The sequence below is a fragment of the Seriola lalandi genome, unplaced genomic scaffold (genome assembly GCF_002814215.2).
Source record: "Seriola lalandi dorsalis isolate HSWRI2012SDOR001 ecotype SW California unplaced genomic scaffold, Sedor1 jcf7180002054795, whole genome shotgun sequence".
Lineage (NCBI taxonomy): Eukaryota > Metazoa > Chordata > Actinopteri > Carangiformes > Carangidae > Seriola > Seriola lalandi.
The window spans coordinates 4,780,255-4,799,296 of record NW_019525348.1 but is presented as its reverse complement, the minus strand read 5'-3'; the positions used below and the strand labels follow the sequence as shown (position 1 = coordinate 4,799,296).

The 19,042-nt window shown below is 42.9% G+C and overlaps 1 protein-coding gene across 3 annotated transcripts in view; it reads right to left on the bottom strand.

The window, feature by feature from the left end:
- thada (THADA armadillo repeat containing) overlaps positions 1 to 19,042 on the bottom strand; it is a 90,958-nt gene that overhangs the window by 10,633 nt on the left and 61,283 nt on the right. For 2 of the 3 annotated variants that reach the window (XM_023425829.2, XM_087179173.1), the window contains exons 32-36: positions 11,113 to 11,498; positions 6,714 to 6,838; positions 4,325 to 4,397; positions 3,266 to 3,416; positions 2,923 to 3,039 (exon numbers count right to left, since the gene is read on the bottom strand). In XM_023425829.2, coding sequence (XP_023281597.1) covers positions 2,923 to 3,039; positions 3,266 to 3,416; positions 4,325 to 4,397; positions 6,714 to 6,838; positions 11,113 to 11,498 — 852 coding nt within the window. The remainder of the gene's footprint in view (positions 1 to 2,922; positions 3,040 to 3,265; positions 3,417 to 4,324; positions 4,398 to 6,713; positions 6,839 to 11,112; positions 11,499 to 19,042) is intronic. The other variant, XM_087179174.1, reaches the window with a different exon arrangement.

Genomic DNA, 19,042 nt, shown 5'->3' with positions numbered 1-19,042 from the left:
CCCCGCCAACCCCCCCCCCCACCCCAGCAGACTGGCTGGCTTGCTTGAAGGGAATGGGAAAGATACACACAAACAAACACACACATTCACAGTGACCTGCACGCATACATACGCACAAACACACTGTAATGTTGTTTTTCCCACCAGCACAGCATTGCTCTGTATATCTGTGGTGTGGAACAGCATACTGTATGACTCCATTTCTATATCCTTGGCACTCTGACACCAAGGGGGGGGGGGCGGGGTAACCCTGCTGACCACAGATATTATGCAGGTCACCGAGCCACAGGCATCCCAACACCAGGTGTCTGCAATAGTGGGCAAGAACTCACACACTCAAAGTTCCTGACATCTCTAAATCACATAAAATTTGAAATCCATATCTAAATTCAGCCATAGTGAAGAAACAAAATAAGTAGCAGCCCGGCTCCCTACACAGTTCAAAAACACACCTAACAGCAACTTGATCCTGTTCTCTGACTCAGATGGAAAGTGAGTAAGTGCATTTCCCAAAATGCTGAACAAAAGAGGAGGAAGAGGAGCAGATTATCTCTTGTTTGTGGCCTTTCAGTGTGAATAGACTATAGGTGTTACTAATCCAATCAATAGCTGCAGTCTCAGGGTTGTGGCATTGTGAACGCTGCCACATTGCCACTGGGTCACTTGAACACAACGGAGTCATCGTTAACGTTCTTAGTAAGAGGTGTGCTTTTCCTGTTATGACAAGTCAACATGTCTGCCGTGAATGTATCCATCGCAGTGTGGAGGTGGACTGAAGGCCCGGTCACTGTGTCACCAAACCTCTAGACCCAAACATTTGGAAGATGCTCAGACTCATTTTGCTAAGCCGGTATGACCAGTAAGACCTGCTGCACATTCATACAAACATACACGCATTAAACACAGATTAAAGTGGACTCACAAATACAAACACACAAACATCCAGTCCAAGACACATTAACACACTGACACACACTCACACACTTAGAAAAACTCTCCTGGAGACAGCAGTGACTGCTTTCTTGAAGACAGGATGACTTCATTAAATTTAGCAAAAAATGTCTTCCAGGCTCTCTGTTGTGTATTTAAGTTTAGAACATCACTTGAGTTTGAGCTTTAAAAGTAGAAAGATGACATATTTTTCCAATTGAAGGTTTTGGTTTGATTTTTTTTTTTATAGTCAGTGGAATTTGATTTCTCTTGGGTTTTTCTGTTGTTTTTCATTTACATGAGGAACTCAACTTTTCTGGCCAAGTCACTCATTCATTTGATACAAGATCACCAATTTACCGCCTCATTTCTTCTTTCTGTGTTGTGCGCACATTCCTGCAGTGTGTACGACATGTGTTAAAATAAACCAAGAATTCAGTGCAATTTTCATGGTCGTTTTGGAGGCGAGAGTAGGTTTTGAGTGGCTTGGCTAAGAGAGTGAAAGGTCACACAAAAGAAATGAGACAAACACTCAAGCTCGTTTCCCACAGTGGAGACGTGTGTCCAGGAGGAAATGTAGGACGGTTTACGGTAAGTAACATACTCTCTGCCTCCCACACACACGTACACACACACACACACAGAAAAACTGGAATCTCCAAATGAGAAGTGAATATCGAGGGACAAAGGAGGGTAGCACACTCTTTTTTACACACACACACACACACACACACACACACACACACACACACACACACACACACACACACACACACACATAGACACACACAAAGACACCCAGTCTGTAATTATGCCTATTGTGTTCTCTTCCTGTTGTAGAGAAAACCTCTCCATCTTAGTCATGTTGTTGAGCTCCTATCTGATTTGCAGCTGACAGCTTATCTGAACCTGACTGGCTGTATGTACATAAACACATATAGAACACATCCACCCACACCCACACCCACACCCACACCCACACACACACACACACACACACACACACACCCACACCCACACCCACACCCCCCCCTACACACACACTCTTTTGGATAAAATCCTGGTATGAAAACATTTAAGGAATATTAAATGCACTTCCTGGGCCTTCACATCACGAAACACCTTCTGCCATTAAAGGAAAAGTTTGGATTTTTTGTCTCTTGGACAGTTACTACAATAAAAATGTGCCCCCCTGCCCCCTCCCCAGTTTCTGGGACTTTTGAGGAGATGCTTTGCCTTCTTGTGTTATGTTTTGAGATACCATCAGTGGTGACAGACACAATAAGGGTGGTTCCTGGAGGAAAGCTGGGAAAATAGAGGAAGTGAGTGTTTTGATGACAGGAAGTTGCACCATGGCTGTTTGTGAGGGACACTTGAGAGATGTCAGCTGTCAGTCCTATGTGTGTGTGATGGGGAGAATTGCGAGGGCCCTTCCACGTGAATAAACCTGTCATTGGCACGTGTGTGTGTGTGTGTGTGTGTACACCTGGGGTATTTGTGAGCAAATTCACTCGGTAGGGCCGGGCAAAATATAATTATTCAGAAAACCGACCTCAGACATTCCAGAGACAATGACACGGAACCACACACACACACACACACTTTTCACTCCCTCACTGCCAAACTACAATTAGCGCCCTTCGTTCCAGGAATGCTCCACCACCCATAGCATGAAATGATGTCATCAACCCGTTTTAACATCAGTGTGTGTTTGTGGTGTTTTTTTATGTTAGGGTGCGTCTGTTTATACATATTAGTGTGTGTGGATATATCAGTGGGTATGCATTAACACTGCTGTCTTACACTGCTTTGGTATGTGTTCATGTCTGAGTGAGTGCGCATGAAAATCCCAAGTGAGCAAACATGTACAACATGTGTGTTACCATGAGTTAACCAGGTATGCTATATTCGTTAGTCTGCAAGGGCATAGTTATTTGTTATTGTGTGTGTGTGTGTGTGTGTGTGTGTGTGTATGTGTGTGTGTAGCCTTACTGAGCAGAGGTGCTGGTACATTAGAGATGAAGTCAGAGGCTGAATTTCGGACTTCGTGGTCTTCATCCTGCAGCAACGTGTACAGACTCCCCCATAGAGAAACTGTAGTAGACAGACCTGAGACAGAGACAGAAACACACACACACACACACACACACACACAAGATTCTTTAGTCAGAATGGTCTGACTTGAGTCCTGTGTTTCCGATGCACAAAACTGTTCAGAAAATGATTTTCACTTTATCTTTAACAACACAAATTTAACGTGAACATGTTTCTGTTCACATCAAAGTATCTTAACCGCGCCAGAGGTAAATACTTTTTTACCATAACTGAGACTAACCTAGTGGTAGATGAGGGCTGGTCAGCACGGTGTCAGCACAGTTGACCAACACGTTGGCGGCCATCAGCTTCATCTCCACTGGCTGCTCCTCGCTGCAGCATGAGCTCACCAGTGCTCCCCACTGAGCTAAGCCAGACATTGCACTTGCACCCTAGAAATTAATATCACAACATATTTTTATATTGATGTATCACAATATAGCAGATTTACACAAAATCATATATAAAAGAATGATATTGCAGTTTAACGCAATGATCTGTGTTCCACTGTTATTCATCGCATCAGATTAAACTCTTTATATGTGCAAAACAAAAACCTCCATAAACCATTTAGTCAGTTTTTATTAATCCTTATGACCACTACACGACCGCTAAGAGGGTTGTTAGACTTTGATGTTTACTTGAAGGTTTTTATTTCACCAGTTAAACTGATCTTTGAAATAGAAAACCTACAATCAACAGTGATAATAGAGATGCAAACCTACACATGGATCAACAAGTAAGAGGCTGCCCTGAAAGAAATGTCACACCTCCAGACCAGTAACAAGCCAGTCACAAAAAGAGCCCAGTTTACTGAAATAACATTATTATTAAAAACTTCAACTCCATGTTTTTCATTATTTTCTATACGGATAAAAAAAATGCTAATTTTGACAAAACTACAAGAATTTCTCTGTCAAAAATCAGTCAGTCAATCTGTCTTACATGTCTCTTTTCTTTCTGAATAAATCTTGCTCACATGAATGTTCTTCACCTTGTTAGTATTTCGTTAATATCTTGTTTCTTTGTCAGATTCATTGACCTCTTTCATAGCAAACATTTTGACTTGTCACAGCAGGAGAAGCACAGGTGGAACTAATAACAGTGGTGACAGCTCTGTTTCAGAAATCATTGCAATTCAATGTAATTAGCTGCGTTATTAGTGGCACCTGTGTTTTAAAGTCAAAGTGCGTGTACTGTGAAAAAGGTCTGTTCCCTTGACTGTCTTTTTTTGATTTGCCTGTGCCAGGAAAACACTCCCCTGAAATGTTTTAAACGTTACAGGTTAATCAGTCTTTACCTGTGGGTCAGAGCTCACCAGCTGAACCACCAGCTGAGAGGCCAGGGTCAGGGTGGCACAGTGGAGCTCCACACTGAAACACAAAATCAAACACCTTCAGCATCCAAATGTTCATCCTTGGTACAGACTGTAAATCCCTTTCAGGCAAAGTAGGGATTTGTATAAACATGACTATTTTCATCTTAAGGGATCTCAGCTTCACTCTTCATCCAATACACTGGAGATTCACAGAAATTATGAGTAAATATTGTTTTGCTAGTTGGGTGAAACCGTCCTTTAAGTTGCCACATCAGTGCAGTGAGAAGGTCTGATGGTGTGAATGTGCTCCTCAGGTCATTATGCACACATTACAATCCAGTGTGGTCAACCGCACACACACACACACGCACACGCACACGCACACGCACACGCACACACACACACACACACGCACACACTCAACTGTATTGACTTACAATCCACAAAAGAAGTGTGCTGGTACTCACCACTACATTATGGATCACAATAGCCTCAGTGCCATTCAATCACATGGCAGACAAGGGCAGCCAGCAACCCAATCTCATCGCTCCCTGGCTCTAATCATAACCCTGGGGCGACTCCAAAGGGAAAGTGGATCCCCGGGTCCAGAGATTGTGGCCAGGAAAAGGCTTTACAGGGCTAAAAGCCTTTGTAATCCAATCCTTATTCAAGCCTGTATTCTCTTGTTGGGGTGAGAAAAGTACAGCAGTGGCTTGTCAAGGAAGGTGTGTGTGCCTGTCAATTCATGTCAGAGGGCTTACAGTGTGTACGCACACACAAACACTGGAACAGTATGTGCCAAATCAGTTTGAGGTAAGAGGGGCCCTATGACTCATGGACCTGTAAGCTCTCACTAAAGTAATGGCTCGACCCTGATACTTGAGAATAATGTAATGGAGGAATCATGTTCTGATGACGGCCTTTGAGAGCAGAAATATCAGCTTTCATCCACACACACCTCTCTGTGTACTTACTTTTAAAAACTACCTGGTGGACAGTTCTGGTTCAGTAAATACTGCGATGACACATCAGCCACTACATAAACACCCATAAAGAAAGGTGCGAGTGCACGTCAGGTACCCAGGTGCGGTGTTAAGGTGCAGCCAGTGAACCTGCATGTCCCTCCTCCATGGACTTTGGCTCTGAATGAAGGCTTGACAGCCAGCCTGCCCCAGCAGCGTGAGGGCTCTTTCACAAGCAGAGGGAGCCAGAAAAAATAAGTGGGAAATAAAGGAGGAGGGGGAGTATGTGGTTGCATCTTGCCCTGTAGAACATTCATGTCTCTTCCATCCATCACAGATAAAAGCTGCTCTGGGATTGCTTAGGGATTGTTTTGACAGCAGGCTTTCAGGACGGTTTGGAGTAACACATTTGCCTCCCTTTTCCTGCAGTTACCTTGAAATGAATTAAAGTTACAACAGGTACTGACATGATCCTTCAGCTCAGAGCTGAAGTGTTGAGCTGAAGTTGGTGTAGAAGTTTCCAGAACAAAACCACATGCATTAACATAATTGCAAAAATGTCTAGCATTAGAATACATTTGTTATTTTTAGCCATGTTAGTGGTGTGGCTCTGGGGATGACGATGTCTGGTCCAGACTGAAAATCTCAACAACCAGAGGATTGATTGCCATGACATCTGGTACAGACATTCATGTCGTCTCTCCCCAAGGATGAATTGTAATAACTTTGATCTCTTCACTTCTCATCCAGCTTCTCATCTGGTCAATACGATTTTTTCTACTTTGTCCAATAATTTGGCTTGTGACATGTTCCTACAAAACTATTGATATTCCCATCAGCCTCGGCTGCACTTTGTGTTTAGTACATATTAGCAAATTGTTAGCATGCGGCTATGGTGAACTAAAATATTGTCATTGTGAGCCTCTTACCATGGCAACATCAGCATTTAACTCAAGGCTATGTCTAGGTGCAGCCTTACTGAGATGCTAGCATGGCTGTAGACGCTGGGTAAAGGAATGAATGACTTATGAGGTATCCTGATAGATGTCTGAAAATCGAAAGTATTTTAAATACCACATTTTTCAAAATAAAGTTCACTGCAAAACACTTTACACAGCTTTACAATAGCTTTTGGCAGAGCTGGAAATTAAGATTTAAACTATGAAAAATCAATCAGACTGAGCATCGGTTTAATGGTTGTAGAACACTTTTTGTGATGATTTGATACAAAAATCCTGAAGTATTATTTGCATGATTACTTGAGGCCTAATCTACTGTACTGATACGACTTCAGGCAACATACAACTTCATCTTTTGACCCAAAGGAAACAAAGAATTACACTGAGATAACTCCAGGATGATGTCAAATAAGATTTGTACATGATGTGTATACGTGTGTGTTCTCTGACCTGTGAACAGAGTTCTGAGCCAGAGTGAGGAGGTGCAGAAGGACCTCCTCCTGGGACAACATCTTAGCACCATCCCTCCATAGGAGTTCACCACTGGAGCTCATCACGCACAGCACCTGAAGGACCTGAGAGGAGAGGATACAACACACTGATATAGTCATTCCTGTTCACCTCCATCTCTCTCTCACACACACACACACGGCTACTGGTGGGGGAAGTTGCTCAGGGCCATCCATCAACACAGCTTTGGTGTCCTCTCTGCAGTACGCCTGGCAAGTTGCCCCGAGGGTATTTTTACCACACCGGTCAGATCCTCCCTACGCACACCCTAACCACGGGTACACAGCTGCCTCGCTTTCTCTCTCTCAAACACACACACACACACACACACACACACACACACACACACACACACTTATATGCATGTATATGGATGCAGATGAGAACACAAATGCACAAGATGAAGCGTGTGGTTGAAGGGATATTAAAATTTCCATCAGCGGGTCCTTGTCCTGCTTCACTCAGGTTTAACCTCCTACACTTGATTTTCTTTGTCAGTAACCCCTCGCTGCTTCCCCGTCCTCTCCATCCTTCCCATGCTGTTTTCTTTCCCCGGTCACTCCTCTAGAGAGGGAGGCAGCTGATTGAGTCAGAAAAGGAAAAGACTTGTTTTCCACCATGTGAGACCCCCGTTAAAAACACACATCCAGCCGAGAACACATGTTGACATTCCTCCTGCATATCTCAATGATTATTATTTCTTTCAAGGCCCCAGCCTGTTATTTGAGCTTTAAAATAAAGCTTGCTTTACAGGATCTGTGTGTGGGTGGAGACCAGGGCGAGCGGGTGTATGCAGTGTCTGTGTGTAAACATCTGTGTGCGTGTGACTGTATATTTGTGTATGTGAGCAGTAAAAAGACAAGGTAGCAAGGTAGAGCTCCTTAGCTAATGTGTTTGTTGTTCTGACTTCCCCTGACTGGTCTGATAGTTCAGTCGATCCAAAATGAATCCTCATGAGGTTTAAGAAACAACGGAACATTGGACTTAAACCGACACGTTTTTATAAGTCATATTTAGAGAATGTTAAAGTTGCCCTCATTTTTTAAATTTTGCAACGGATCATTAAAGTCTGTGTAATGTAAAAAGGGATTTTTATAGTGACAAACCCACAGAGAATTATCTATGAACTCTGCAGCGCTCTTTCAGCTCTTTGTTTTGGTTGTTGCCGACAAACATAACTGTCAACAAACTCATTTCCAGCTGTGGCAGCACATTGGCCTTACATTTGTCAGCTGGGCAGAAACAAGACTTGATGAAAGCTGTTGTTGTTCTGTGTCTGCTGATGTGTAAATAGACCACTGTTTGCTAGAAAATGTAACAACTTAATAATGTGATATCATGTGAATGTTCCGCTGCCCCCAAGTGGCCAATAAAATCCATTAATGCAGCTTTAAGCAAATGCACCAGCTGCAGAGCGTGTGGTTAATAATTCTGACAATAGTGCATAGTGTACACTCAGTGCTAATTTTGGCAATTTTTCATACTGTTGGAAATGTTCAAATGCATCCACAAAATATCTGCAGTCCATTGGCTCTTTTCAAACTTTTCAACTCCAAGGAGAGTGAATCAATCATTGGGCCACTAAGGCCAAGCCAGTGTCGTTCATTTTCATTTCTCTCTCTTTACTGCAAAACTGAAATTCTTTTTTTCTTTCTATTTTACAGAGTTGAGAGAATTATATCAGTTAAATTCCCACCTATTGCCCACGTTTTTCCCCATTTGTCCACCCGTCTGTCTGCCAGGCATTTAACTGCTAGCTCCAGTGCAGCTGGTCTCACCATCTCTGCTGCTTCTGACTTTTAAAACCTGCTTTAATGAGCTGGTGTCCTGCAACACACTCGACTGCCCTCATACTCAAATATACACAGACACAGGATAACATGCCAACTCAGGAGTAGACGTGTACAGACTTTCATGGCTGTAACATGCAAATAAACAGTGACACCCACCCTGCATGAACAGACGCACACTAATGTTAACACATGCAAAGGTTACACTCTACCTAGCTTGCACTACAGTGCTGTCGAACACTTATTCTTTCTTTCCTTTTCACCTTGACAGCCTCAAGGTGCTGCTGCTTTTCACTGGTGTCTGCCCATGTCAAAGCATGGAAGAGATTTTGATCAAGAAGAAAGGCTGCTGGATGAAATTTCACCACACGACAAAAGCATAAGGAATCCCCAAACTGCCTAAAGTAAAATCTTTTTCACTGTCACTCTATAGACTCAAAATACCGTCCCGCAATCTCTTCTACTGGCCTCCTGCTTTCTCTTTTGGCTTAAAAATGATGCATGTGAATCGAATCATGGCAAACTACACTGACAAGAGCTGACTCACAAAACAAAATCATGACTATTTGTATTTCTTTCAGCAGAACATAAACTCGAACCTTTGAAGAAACGGAAATTAATTTTGGAATTTGTCTAAACAGACTTTAAATTTGTTAAGCTTTGATAACACGGGTCCGCCTCATTGCCCACATATGTTGTCTTAAGGATTAGCTAGTGGTCAATTTTAGCTCAATATCATGTAGGGCTGCATCATATGCAACAAAAAAAAAAATCATGCGATTATTTTGGTAGATATTGCAACTGCGATTTTAGTTGGAATGGTCGTTTTGTAGGATTTCATTTTCACTGAAACATTAAAAAAATGGTGATGTGATTTTTGTTTGGTCTTGTACCAAACAAACATGTTCCTTTCCATCTGCAGAATATGATTTGTAAGCCGGGGCGTCTCCGTAGCACCACATCACAGCAATGCACAACAATGTGACATATTTGACCTTTATCAAAAAAAATCGCAGCTCCTGTGATTTGGATATTGCACTTGGGCATATTGCGCTTTCAATTATATTTCGCTTAACTGTACAACCCTAATATCATGTGTATAGCCACTAAGTGCATCTTTTAAGTTTCAAAAAGAGTCAGATGGAAACATTAAAAAGTAATTCAGATACAGCGTTTTAAAGCAACACATGGAGCTAACATTTGCTTAAATAATTAGCTAGCTGTCGCCGATTAAAACTGCCAGTTGTCAATTCAGGCGGCAAGATCTACAGCCATCAGCTAGAAATGAGAATCTCTCTTTTGAAATCGAGAATCTATTGTTGAAGAAATTGCTGAAAATTTCAAGTGGTAAAACCTCCTGCCGCCACCACATCACTGTCACCTGCATCTTGCCTGCGAATGGAAAAGCTTGACAGTGGCCAACGGTAGCAGAAACCCACACACGGTCACCATTTAATATCAAACATCTTGTGTCAATGATAAGAGCATTGAATATCTGTCAAAACAAATATTAAATATCATAACCTAAACTCTAAATATACTATAAAAAGCCTTGGATGGCACATTTTAGAATTAAGTGGCCACTCAGGCTACCATCTTTCTTCTCAGTGTCCTGTGTGAGTCATCTAATACACATCTGAATACGGACTGAAGATGACAGGTTAGTTTCCTTCAGACTTTCTGATCATGCACAGGACAGCAGACCAACACTATGTCCTTAGCCTACTGCTGCTCCTGCTCCTCTCCCAGAATGCTTCAGTAGAGTCCAGGGCGAGCTATGGCAACCGGCCCGTATTGGGTTGGCGTGTCCTTGGCGGAGGGGAGGCTCCACTTAACGGGGCCGACACTTTAAACATTAACGGCTGGCCTGTAAAGCAGCGCCTGGTGAACAGGCATAAAAAAAGAAAAAGTCTGCTACAGCACACACACACACACACACACACACACAGTCCCAGCAGTGGTGACTGGAGTCGGCTCTGGAGGAGTGTTAACGACAGGAGTAACAGAGCAGGACAGAGCAGGTCTGCTGGCTGCCTGGCCGTGCTTTATGAACACACTGAAATACGACCTTCTGTCCCCAAACAGGAAATAGGCTGCATTTTCCCCTCCAAAACTCGTTAGAGTGGAAGCCTACCAAACCTCTCATGAGTGTGTGGAAGTGAGAGAGAGAGTGAGAGACTCAGCTCACTGCCAGTGTGCTTGGCGTGTCCCCTGCAGCCGATTAGCCTCTCATGCAAGCCTCCGCAAGATGGATTTGGACATTTAATCAATTTACAGCAAATGTCCCTGTGGTCCAGTGAAAATGTGATGAATAGGAAAAACATATTTTTGTGAAGTGTTCTTCTTCATGTGATGCTGAGATTATGGCCTGTCACAGACTTACTTACATCGATAAACAGGAGCTTATGCACACACACACACTTGCACCTATAAAACAACCAGACACATATACAGGCTCTCAGACAAACACACAACAAACAAATGCACATCCCATAATGTTTTTGTGTGTGTGTGTGTGTGTGTGTGTATGTGTGTGTGTGTGGTCCCACCTTGGCCAGACTCTGGGGGTGTGTCTCGTGAAGAGCCAGGCTGGTCAGGTGAGACAGGGTGGTCTCATCCAGCCACTGAGGTCTTCTCTTCGTTCCCTCCTCCTCCTCCTCCTCCTCCTGCAGTGTCCTCAGGACCCCCTCCAGCGCCAGCTCCCTCACCTCGTACTGCGGGCACTGCAGCAGACACCCCAAGAGCTGGGTCGTCAGCTGAGGGCCCCTCCAGAGCTCTGGTATCTCCACACTGGCGCTTAGGCTCATCCGCGCCAGGCTGAGCAGGTACTGGGTGCTGCCAGGCCCAAGGGTGTTGGAGGAAGAGTCGGAGATAACCAGGTCTGATGCCATCAGGACGGACAGAGTCTTCTGACGGAGCTCGCCGACTTCTGAATCTGAAAAACACACCTTCGTGTTAGCTGTAAGCTAGTTTGAGATTGTTACGCAGACACAAAAGTTTGAAACTAACTCAAAGAATCTGAATTTAGTTCCCACTGTAAAAATCTCTTGGTTTATGTTGATTCTCTCGTTTGCCTTAATGTGATGTGATTTTTCATGTTGGCAGGTTGTTGGAAGTTTCCATGTTGCAAACACACGGCTCATATCTGAATTCAATGCCATCACATTCATGTAGAAGCTACAGCAGAACAAGGTTTGACAGCGATAACATGCATTTTGGCCTACTTTATAAGAAAACCATATTAATCTGTAACTTAATAAGCAAGAAAATTCTTATCTGAAATTCTAATAAATTCATTATTAGAAACCAAGAAATGCTATGAATGGGCAGCTGTTCATTCATTATGTTTCAAGGTCAGATCAGTCTATGAAAATATCTTTTCATTCATTTTTCCCCTTGTGCTGCAGTGCAAAAGAGTAACAACACATTAGAAAAAAACTATTTTCAACATTTCTAATTTTTTTTTCAGTTTTCAGGTCTTTCTTAGACAGATGACAGAAAAAACAATACAGGAAATGAGGGGAGAGAGATGCAGAATCAGGGATGTTCATAGCCACAAAGGCATCCTATCATTTCTAGATGTTCAGCTTTTAATCATGCCAGCTGGTTACAAAACTTTACAAGCAACACATGTTAAATAAGTAAGAGTCACTGACTAACATCTTGTCACTTAACTGTCTGTTTATAGGAGGCACAGTTCTATATAGTTCTATATTCCATCCACAAAACATTGACATTGTTGAGAAAATGTATTAAAGTGTTGATAACATGAGTAAGAAGCAGAGTGGAACTCTCCTCACACTCATGATGATCATGAATTAAACTGCACAGAAAACCAGTCATTCAGCTGCTGAATACGTTTTCAAATCAATGGCTGTTGCAGCGTGTGAGGAGGCTGAGAACACTCCCTCACGTCGCTCACCGCTCTCATGCACCAGGTGCCAGATACAGTTTGAGCAGTGCAGCTCTCTCCACAATGGTTGTGTCACGTTCGAATGAAGCCATTATTGGAGCATTTAACGTGTGTAACAGAGAGTTGTGTTTGAATTGGAAAAAGAAAAATGACTTTGACAGATAGATGAGGCTGGCAATGTCACATGTATCCTGCTGATGCTGAAGTATCCCAGTTTCCAGTGTTTATGGATAAAGTCTCAGCATATCTTGACTCTATTATACCTAGCCATGTATATTCAAAATAATAAGGATGTTTGTTTATTGAGCTATTTCCAGTGGTTCAGTTTCTCTCAACCTCTCTACAAGCTACACACACACACAAACACACACACACACACAAACAAACACAAACATTCAGTCCTTTGTGAAGCGAACAGATGCAGACAACAGACCAGACTGAAGAAGCCAGTGTCCTCTGTTCCTTTCTATTTTGACTTTTATAGGAAAGGCTGTGTCAGTGTCTGTTTGGAAATGCCCATGGCTGTGCCAACCCAGCCACCTGTGAACATACACCCTTGGGGAGTGATAGACACAAATAAACACACACACACACACACACACACACACACACACACACACACACACACACACACACACACACACATCCTCTGAAATTTAAGTATAATCCGGAGGCAGGGCAACTATAGAGTAACCCAATGCCATTCTAAAGCTGTGCTCCTCCCTACAGTATTGCTCCAAGACTTCGCACAGACCCTGCTTTGACAGCCAACTCAATTAGTTTAACACACATGCATGCATAAACGTACACACACACACACACACACACGCACACACTCACACTCACACTCACACACACTCACTCACTCACAGACAAAGCTTATGAAACCCAGTGCAACTCAATCTGGCCCTGCAGCGCCAGTCAAAATGTGGCCTGACAAAAGAGCGGGAAATGCTGCATTCCTCCAGAGATGGGCTGGGTTACCGTGGAGATGGGCCAGGTTACTATGGAACATGATCCTCAAAGGGGGGTCCTGGGCCAAATAAGCATAGCCTAATGGTTATAATAGGGGTTGGGGCACAGTAATGACACCAATGATGAAGGGAGGAGAGAGAGGAGGATGACTGAAGGAGAATGGGAGCGTGTCAAAGAGAAAACGGCTGTTTGTCATGGTGGAACAGAGAGAAAGATGGAGTGTGTGTGTGAGAGAGAGAGAAATGGCTGTAGAAACAGCATGCTGCCATTACCTAGTCACAGACTGATGCATTCAACTGTAATGCTATGGTCCTGCTTCATACCTGACTCTAACAAAGATACAAATACAAAAGAAACACACACACACACACACACACACACACACACACACACACACACACACACACACACACACACACAGCAAACAGGAAAGGGAAGCAAATCAAGAAGCAAGGAGGCCCCAAAAATACTTTCAACCGAGTCCAAATGCACTCATTAGAGAAAGAAAAGGAAAGATGGAGAGAATGAAAAAACGAGAGAAAGAAAGAAAAGGCAAAGCCGATAACTGGAAAAAGGAAAGAAAAAGTCCAGACGAGGAAAGAAAGGATTAGAAAGGAGTAAGAAAGAGAGAGGAAAACATCATTAGTCAGGATGCAAAGCTGTTTTTTTTCTGATGGTCTTTATTAAAGTAGAGTGTGCGGAGGAGGGAAGCAAATGAAAGGCGTTCCTGTGAGGGCCGTTTCAGTGTGATTTCTCATGTCTGATCATAAACAGCTATTGTTCTCCCACAGCTGTGTTTTTTTAAATCTGTGTCTAGCACACTTGTGTCTCTTTATGTTGCTCATGTGTAAACCTGTGCCTGGACTGAGTCCGGACTCCAGAGAGCTGTGGTTACCATTCGATATTTCAGGATACCCAGCAGAACTGATTGTTTGTTAATAAATGTTGGTGCAGGCGTCAATGGAGAGCGTTAGTGAACGTTCGCGTACTGAGATAATTTAGAGACAAACAGCCAAACACAGGTTTAAGGGTGAAAATTGAAATCTTGCTTGTACTTTTGAATTTTTAGTCATGTGGACGGCAGGACTCTAAGGACAGCAACAGCTGTGATTTGTTATTTAGAACCATCACCTACAGAAAAAATTTAATTTGATCAATACTTTGGTTTGGGGCTATGACAAGGATTTTCTTTATTCATTATCGATTTATCTGCTGTTATTAATTAATTAATCCACTCATCATTTGGTCCATAAATAGTGAATAATGTATATTTTACGTTCCCAAAGACCAGGTGACATCTTGAAATGACCTGTTTTACCAACAGTCCAGAACCCAAACACATTCAATGTGATATCACATCAGACAAAGAAAAACCCAGGTTGGGTCCAAATGACAAGTGAAAAGTTAGAACTAGGTCATATTTGAAATTTTGGCTTGAAAAATGAGCAAAACGATGAATCGATTTTAAAAATAGCTGCTGATTAATTCAATCAAATAATCAATTACTTCACAAATCATTTCAGCTCTACTTCTCTCCTTGGGTTTATGACCAAATACGTGCAATTCACATGAGATTCCCATTATCCTCAGCTGCATTTTGTTTAGTGCTAATTAACAAATGCTAGCATGCTATCAAGCTAAACTGAGTTGGTGAGAATGGTAACCATTAGAAACATAAACACCTCCTAACATCGGTTATCAAGGTCAGTGGTTCTGTTGATTTCCACTGTGGAATTATAATGTTTTACTACATGAAACCTGAAACTTGAAAGAACCAACATTAACCCGGTGTTATTAGCATTCCTGTGTAGACACCCAAAACAAACTCCACTCTGCACTGAAGCTATAATAACAACCCAAAAAGTGCACAGCTCCTACAGCGCGCAGACAAATCTGAACTTTGAATATTCCCCATAAAAGCTTAAGAAAACTAGATTCATGTCATCTGCTGCTCACATGTCTCGATGAGACTTTGTCTAACCTTTGTGAAGGTTTGTGTGTGAGCAGGAGAGAGGAACACAAGTGCTATATGTGTGATGGCCTGTTTTACAGTACAGGTCAAATATTTAAACTAAAAGTTACCACAACATGTGGTTTAAATAAACCCGGGCCGACCTTACAGTTGGTGGTTTAGGGGAAGACAGGGACTGAATCGGGTTTGGATGGAGGATGAAGGACAGTACGCTGGTCCAGAGAACATTTTGTGATCCAAACTAAACTGTCAAGTGAAAACACCAGTCCAGTCCAACACCACCACACATTTTAACAACATGATGAAGGTGTATCTGCATGCTTGGGGGTTTATGAAGTAAATGAGTTTGCACTGATGCACTGCAGAAACTGAAAGAAAGTGTGTTGGATGGGGACTTGTGTGTAGGTGTGTATGTCAGTGAGCTTTCTGGTTCTCCATCAGCCCTGTCCACAGCCCGCTGGCAGTAAAGACGCTTTGCTGTGTCAAGCTAGAACCTTGGCGAGACACTCGCACGTGCTCTCACACGCAAGCACACAGCTGGATTTCACATCAACTTCCACCGTCATTACCCAAACTGTGAAAAACAAACCCCAGACGCTACATGTGCATGTGTATGTGTATTTGTGTGTGTGTGTGTGTGTGTCTGTGTGGGTCTGCCAGTGTGAGAGAGCTGACCTCCCTCTCATGCTGATGGAGCTTTACAATTTGCTGGGGTCCCTCCCTCTAATTACCCTAAAAGCTCTGTCCCCGCACATATATACGTGTGTGTATGTGTGTGTGTGCGTGTGTGTGTGGGGGCGGGGGGTTGCTTGATATCCTTAAAGTGTCTCAGTGACATAAATAACAGCCAGTTACGACAATTTTGTCTACCAGCTGCAGTAGCTTTGAGTTTTTTAGTTTTACTACTTCACCGACAAAATTACTGTTAAATAAAAAAAGAAAATTGTGACACAGGCGGTGTTACCCACAGACGGGAAGAAAAATGAATGAGACACATTTTTAGTAAATATCCTCAGATAGCGGATTTATTGTGCCAAAATATGAATACTACTGGCAGCGTTGTGAAAGAGTTCAATACCACATTTTATGACTTTTCAATGTTTTTCGTCTGATTTGTTTTAAAAGGCATTTAGACTCCTCTAGGGCACCAGTTCCCAAACATTTTGGCTTGTGACTTATGTACAAACCAAAGAAATGCTTTGTTACGACCCCTGATCGCAGATTGCCTTCGTCTATGAGCTGTGAAGCTTCCTGTTTTCATCGGAATTGTTTCTGATGAGGTGAGACTATCCAGTGTTCCACAGGAAAAAGCTAAAGTCTGAGAAGTCAATTTTTAGGCCTCTTTTAAACCTCTTGATGTGTCTTGATCCCGATCCACGCTGTAGAGGGTGTGATGTGTAGAGTGAAGTATGATGTCGTGTTTCAGAGGAGGAAGGGGAGGAGGGATACAGAGCTCTTCTCTTGACATTGGATTGCAGCGGTTGGTGCATATTTATGACAAAAAAAAGCTTGTTTCAAGGTTTATGAGTGCATCCAAATACGGAACCATGGGGTCTACCGAGCTGTCACACATGAACACTAATCACATGTGCTGAAGTTAGTTACTGGAAGTCTAATTATGCTTACACACTTTTTTGTGTGCTCAAACAGATTCAACTTACAGCACAGGATTTTTTACATTTGCATCGTATGTACACTGCAAACATTATTCAGTCTTCCTCTGCATACTGACTGGATCCTGTCGTAGCTCAACTACACTGTGAGAAACGCAACTAAATCCTCAGTCTTCATTCCATATAAAAACCTACTAGCAAAAACATGGCTCCAGAGTGCTACCAGTGGCCAAAATCTTAACAGAGCTGTATTTTTGTACAGAACTAAGACAGCTAATTACAGCAAGTGAGGTGAGCCCAGTCCTGGAAACATGAGTGCACGCTGAATTGTTTTTTAACCTACAGATATCTAGGTTTCCAACTGAACCGCCCCAAATTCCCCTTGGCTTGGCAGGAGGTGCGCTTAGCCCCGGCTGGTTTACACTGATAAAGCTTTTAAGTCTTATGTTAAGATAGGCCTGAAAAAACCCTCACCTATGCTGTAATATATGTAATGAAGTCAAATCTGGGATAGACTATAGAGTGCAACTGTGAGGATAACAACATTTTTAATCATTCAGCCAGACTGACAGCATGAAATTTACGATTTAAAAAACTATTTTTCAGAACAGACAACTGAAGATTTACCAGGAAATGAACTGAGACTGATTCCAGATTCTTAGACAGAGGAACACTCATTTACCATCTTCATCTACTACCATGCTAATGGAAACACATGAAATCAAAGCAAATTCACTGATACTTTTAACATCTTTGTCTGATTTTTTTCCCTCAATTTGTGTCAGTCTCTTTTCCTACTTTCTTCTCATTTTACTGGCAGAGAAACAGAAGACTGGCGGAGGTAGAGATGAAGCAATGAACAGTGGGGGCTTTTTTTATGAGTCCGCCTGGATCAAAGGGTCTGGGCAGAGAAATGTGCACGCACGCACGTACGCACGCACGCACGCACGCACGCACGCACGCACACACACACACACACACACACACACACAGACCTGTGTTCAGAGGCGAGAGGAATTGGCTGGTAAATGCAAAGTTCCCATTTAATGCGGGGTGCCAGTTAAAAGGGGAAAAGAGAAGTAATACTGAAAAAGCCAATTGTTCACCTTTAGCCCTGGTGCCAGGTACTCATGAGGCCTGCTGCTTTCATATGAACTTGCCCAACCTGTGGCTTTTTAACTCAACATCTGATTTGTCTGAAAAGTGCAATTACACAACAGGAAAAGAGGGATTGGAAATGACGGGTGGAAGAAAGGAGAAACAGAAAGACAGACCCACTGAGGGCTCAAACCCCACCAGAGAAAGGGTGAGAAAATGCAGCCAAAGACAGACTTATGATAATAATAGAGAGGCATTAGAGGTGTGTAAGCTAAAGAGTGCTTATTTAGTTATGTAAGGAGCAGAGCCAAGTTGGGCCAGGCCGGGTCCTCAATCTACAGGCTTGTTTTGAGAAATCCCCGGTATTTCCACTGTCAAGGCGAACATGTGTTCAGCACATGGCCGACCGAAAACATAAGTGCCCCCCCCCCCCTCCGTACAGCACTCCTCCATAAACTGGGTCATAGGCACAATCCCACCATCTGTCAGAGATCGCTCGCCTTCGGTTTCACATTCCTCCACTGTGGAGACCCCCGACAATCTGTGCACATGTGCACACAACCACACCACGTACACAGACACAAACCCACACAGACACACACACACACACCACCAGGGGGGTTTCTCTGAACTACCCGAGACATGAAGCTGATGTCTGTCAACAATCCGTCTAAATAGAGAGCACAGCGGACAGCCTCGCCGGCAAACGTTGTGAGGTTGCCTGTTCAGATGTTCAAGTATTCAAAATGAAATTCACATATGGAGGGAAAACAGTTCAGCTGCTCACTGACATTATAACCTCCCCAGCAACTGGCTGACATCAGCAAAAGACCCTCGAAATCAAGATCAGGAACTTTTTTTCTTTCAAAAACATTTTTAAAACCAAATTATAGACCATTATCATTCAA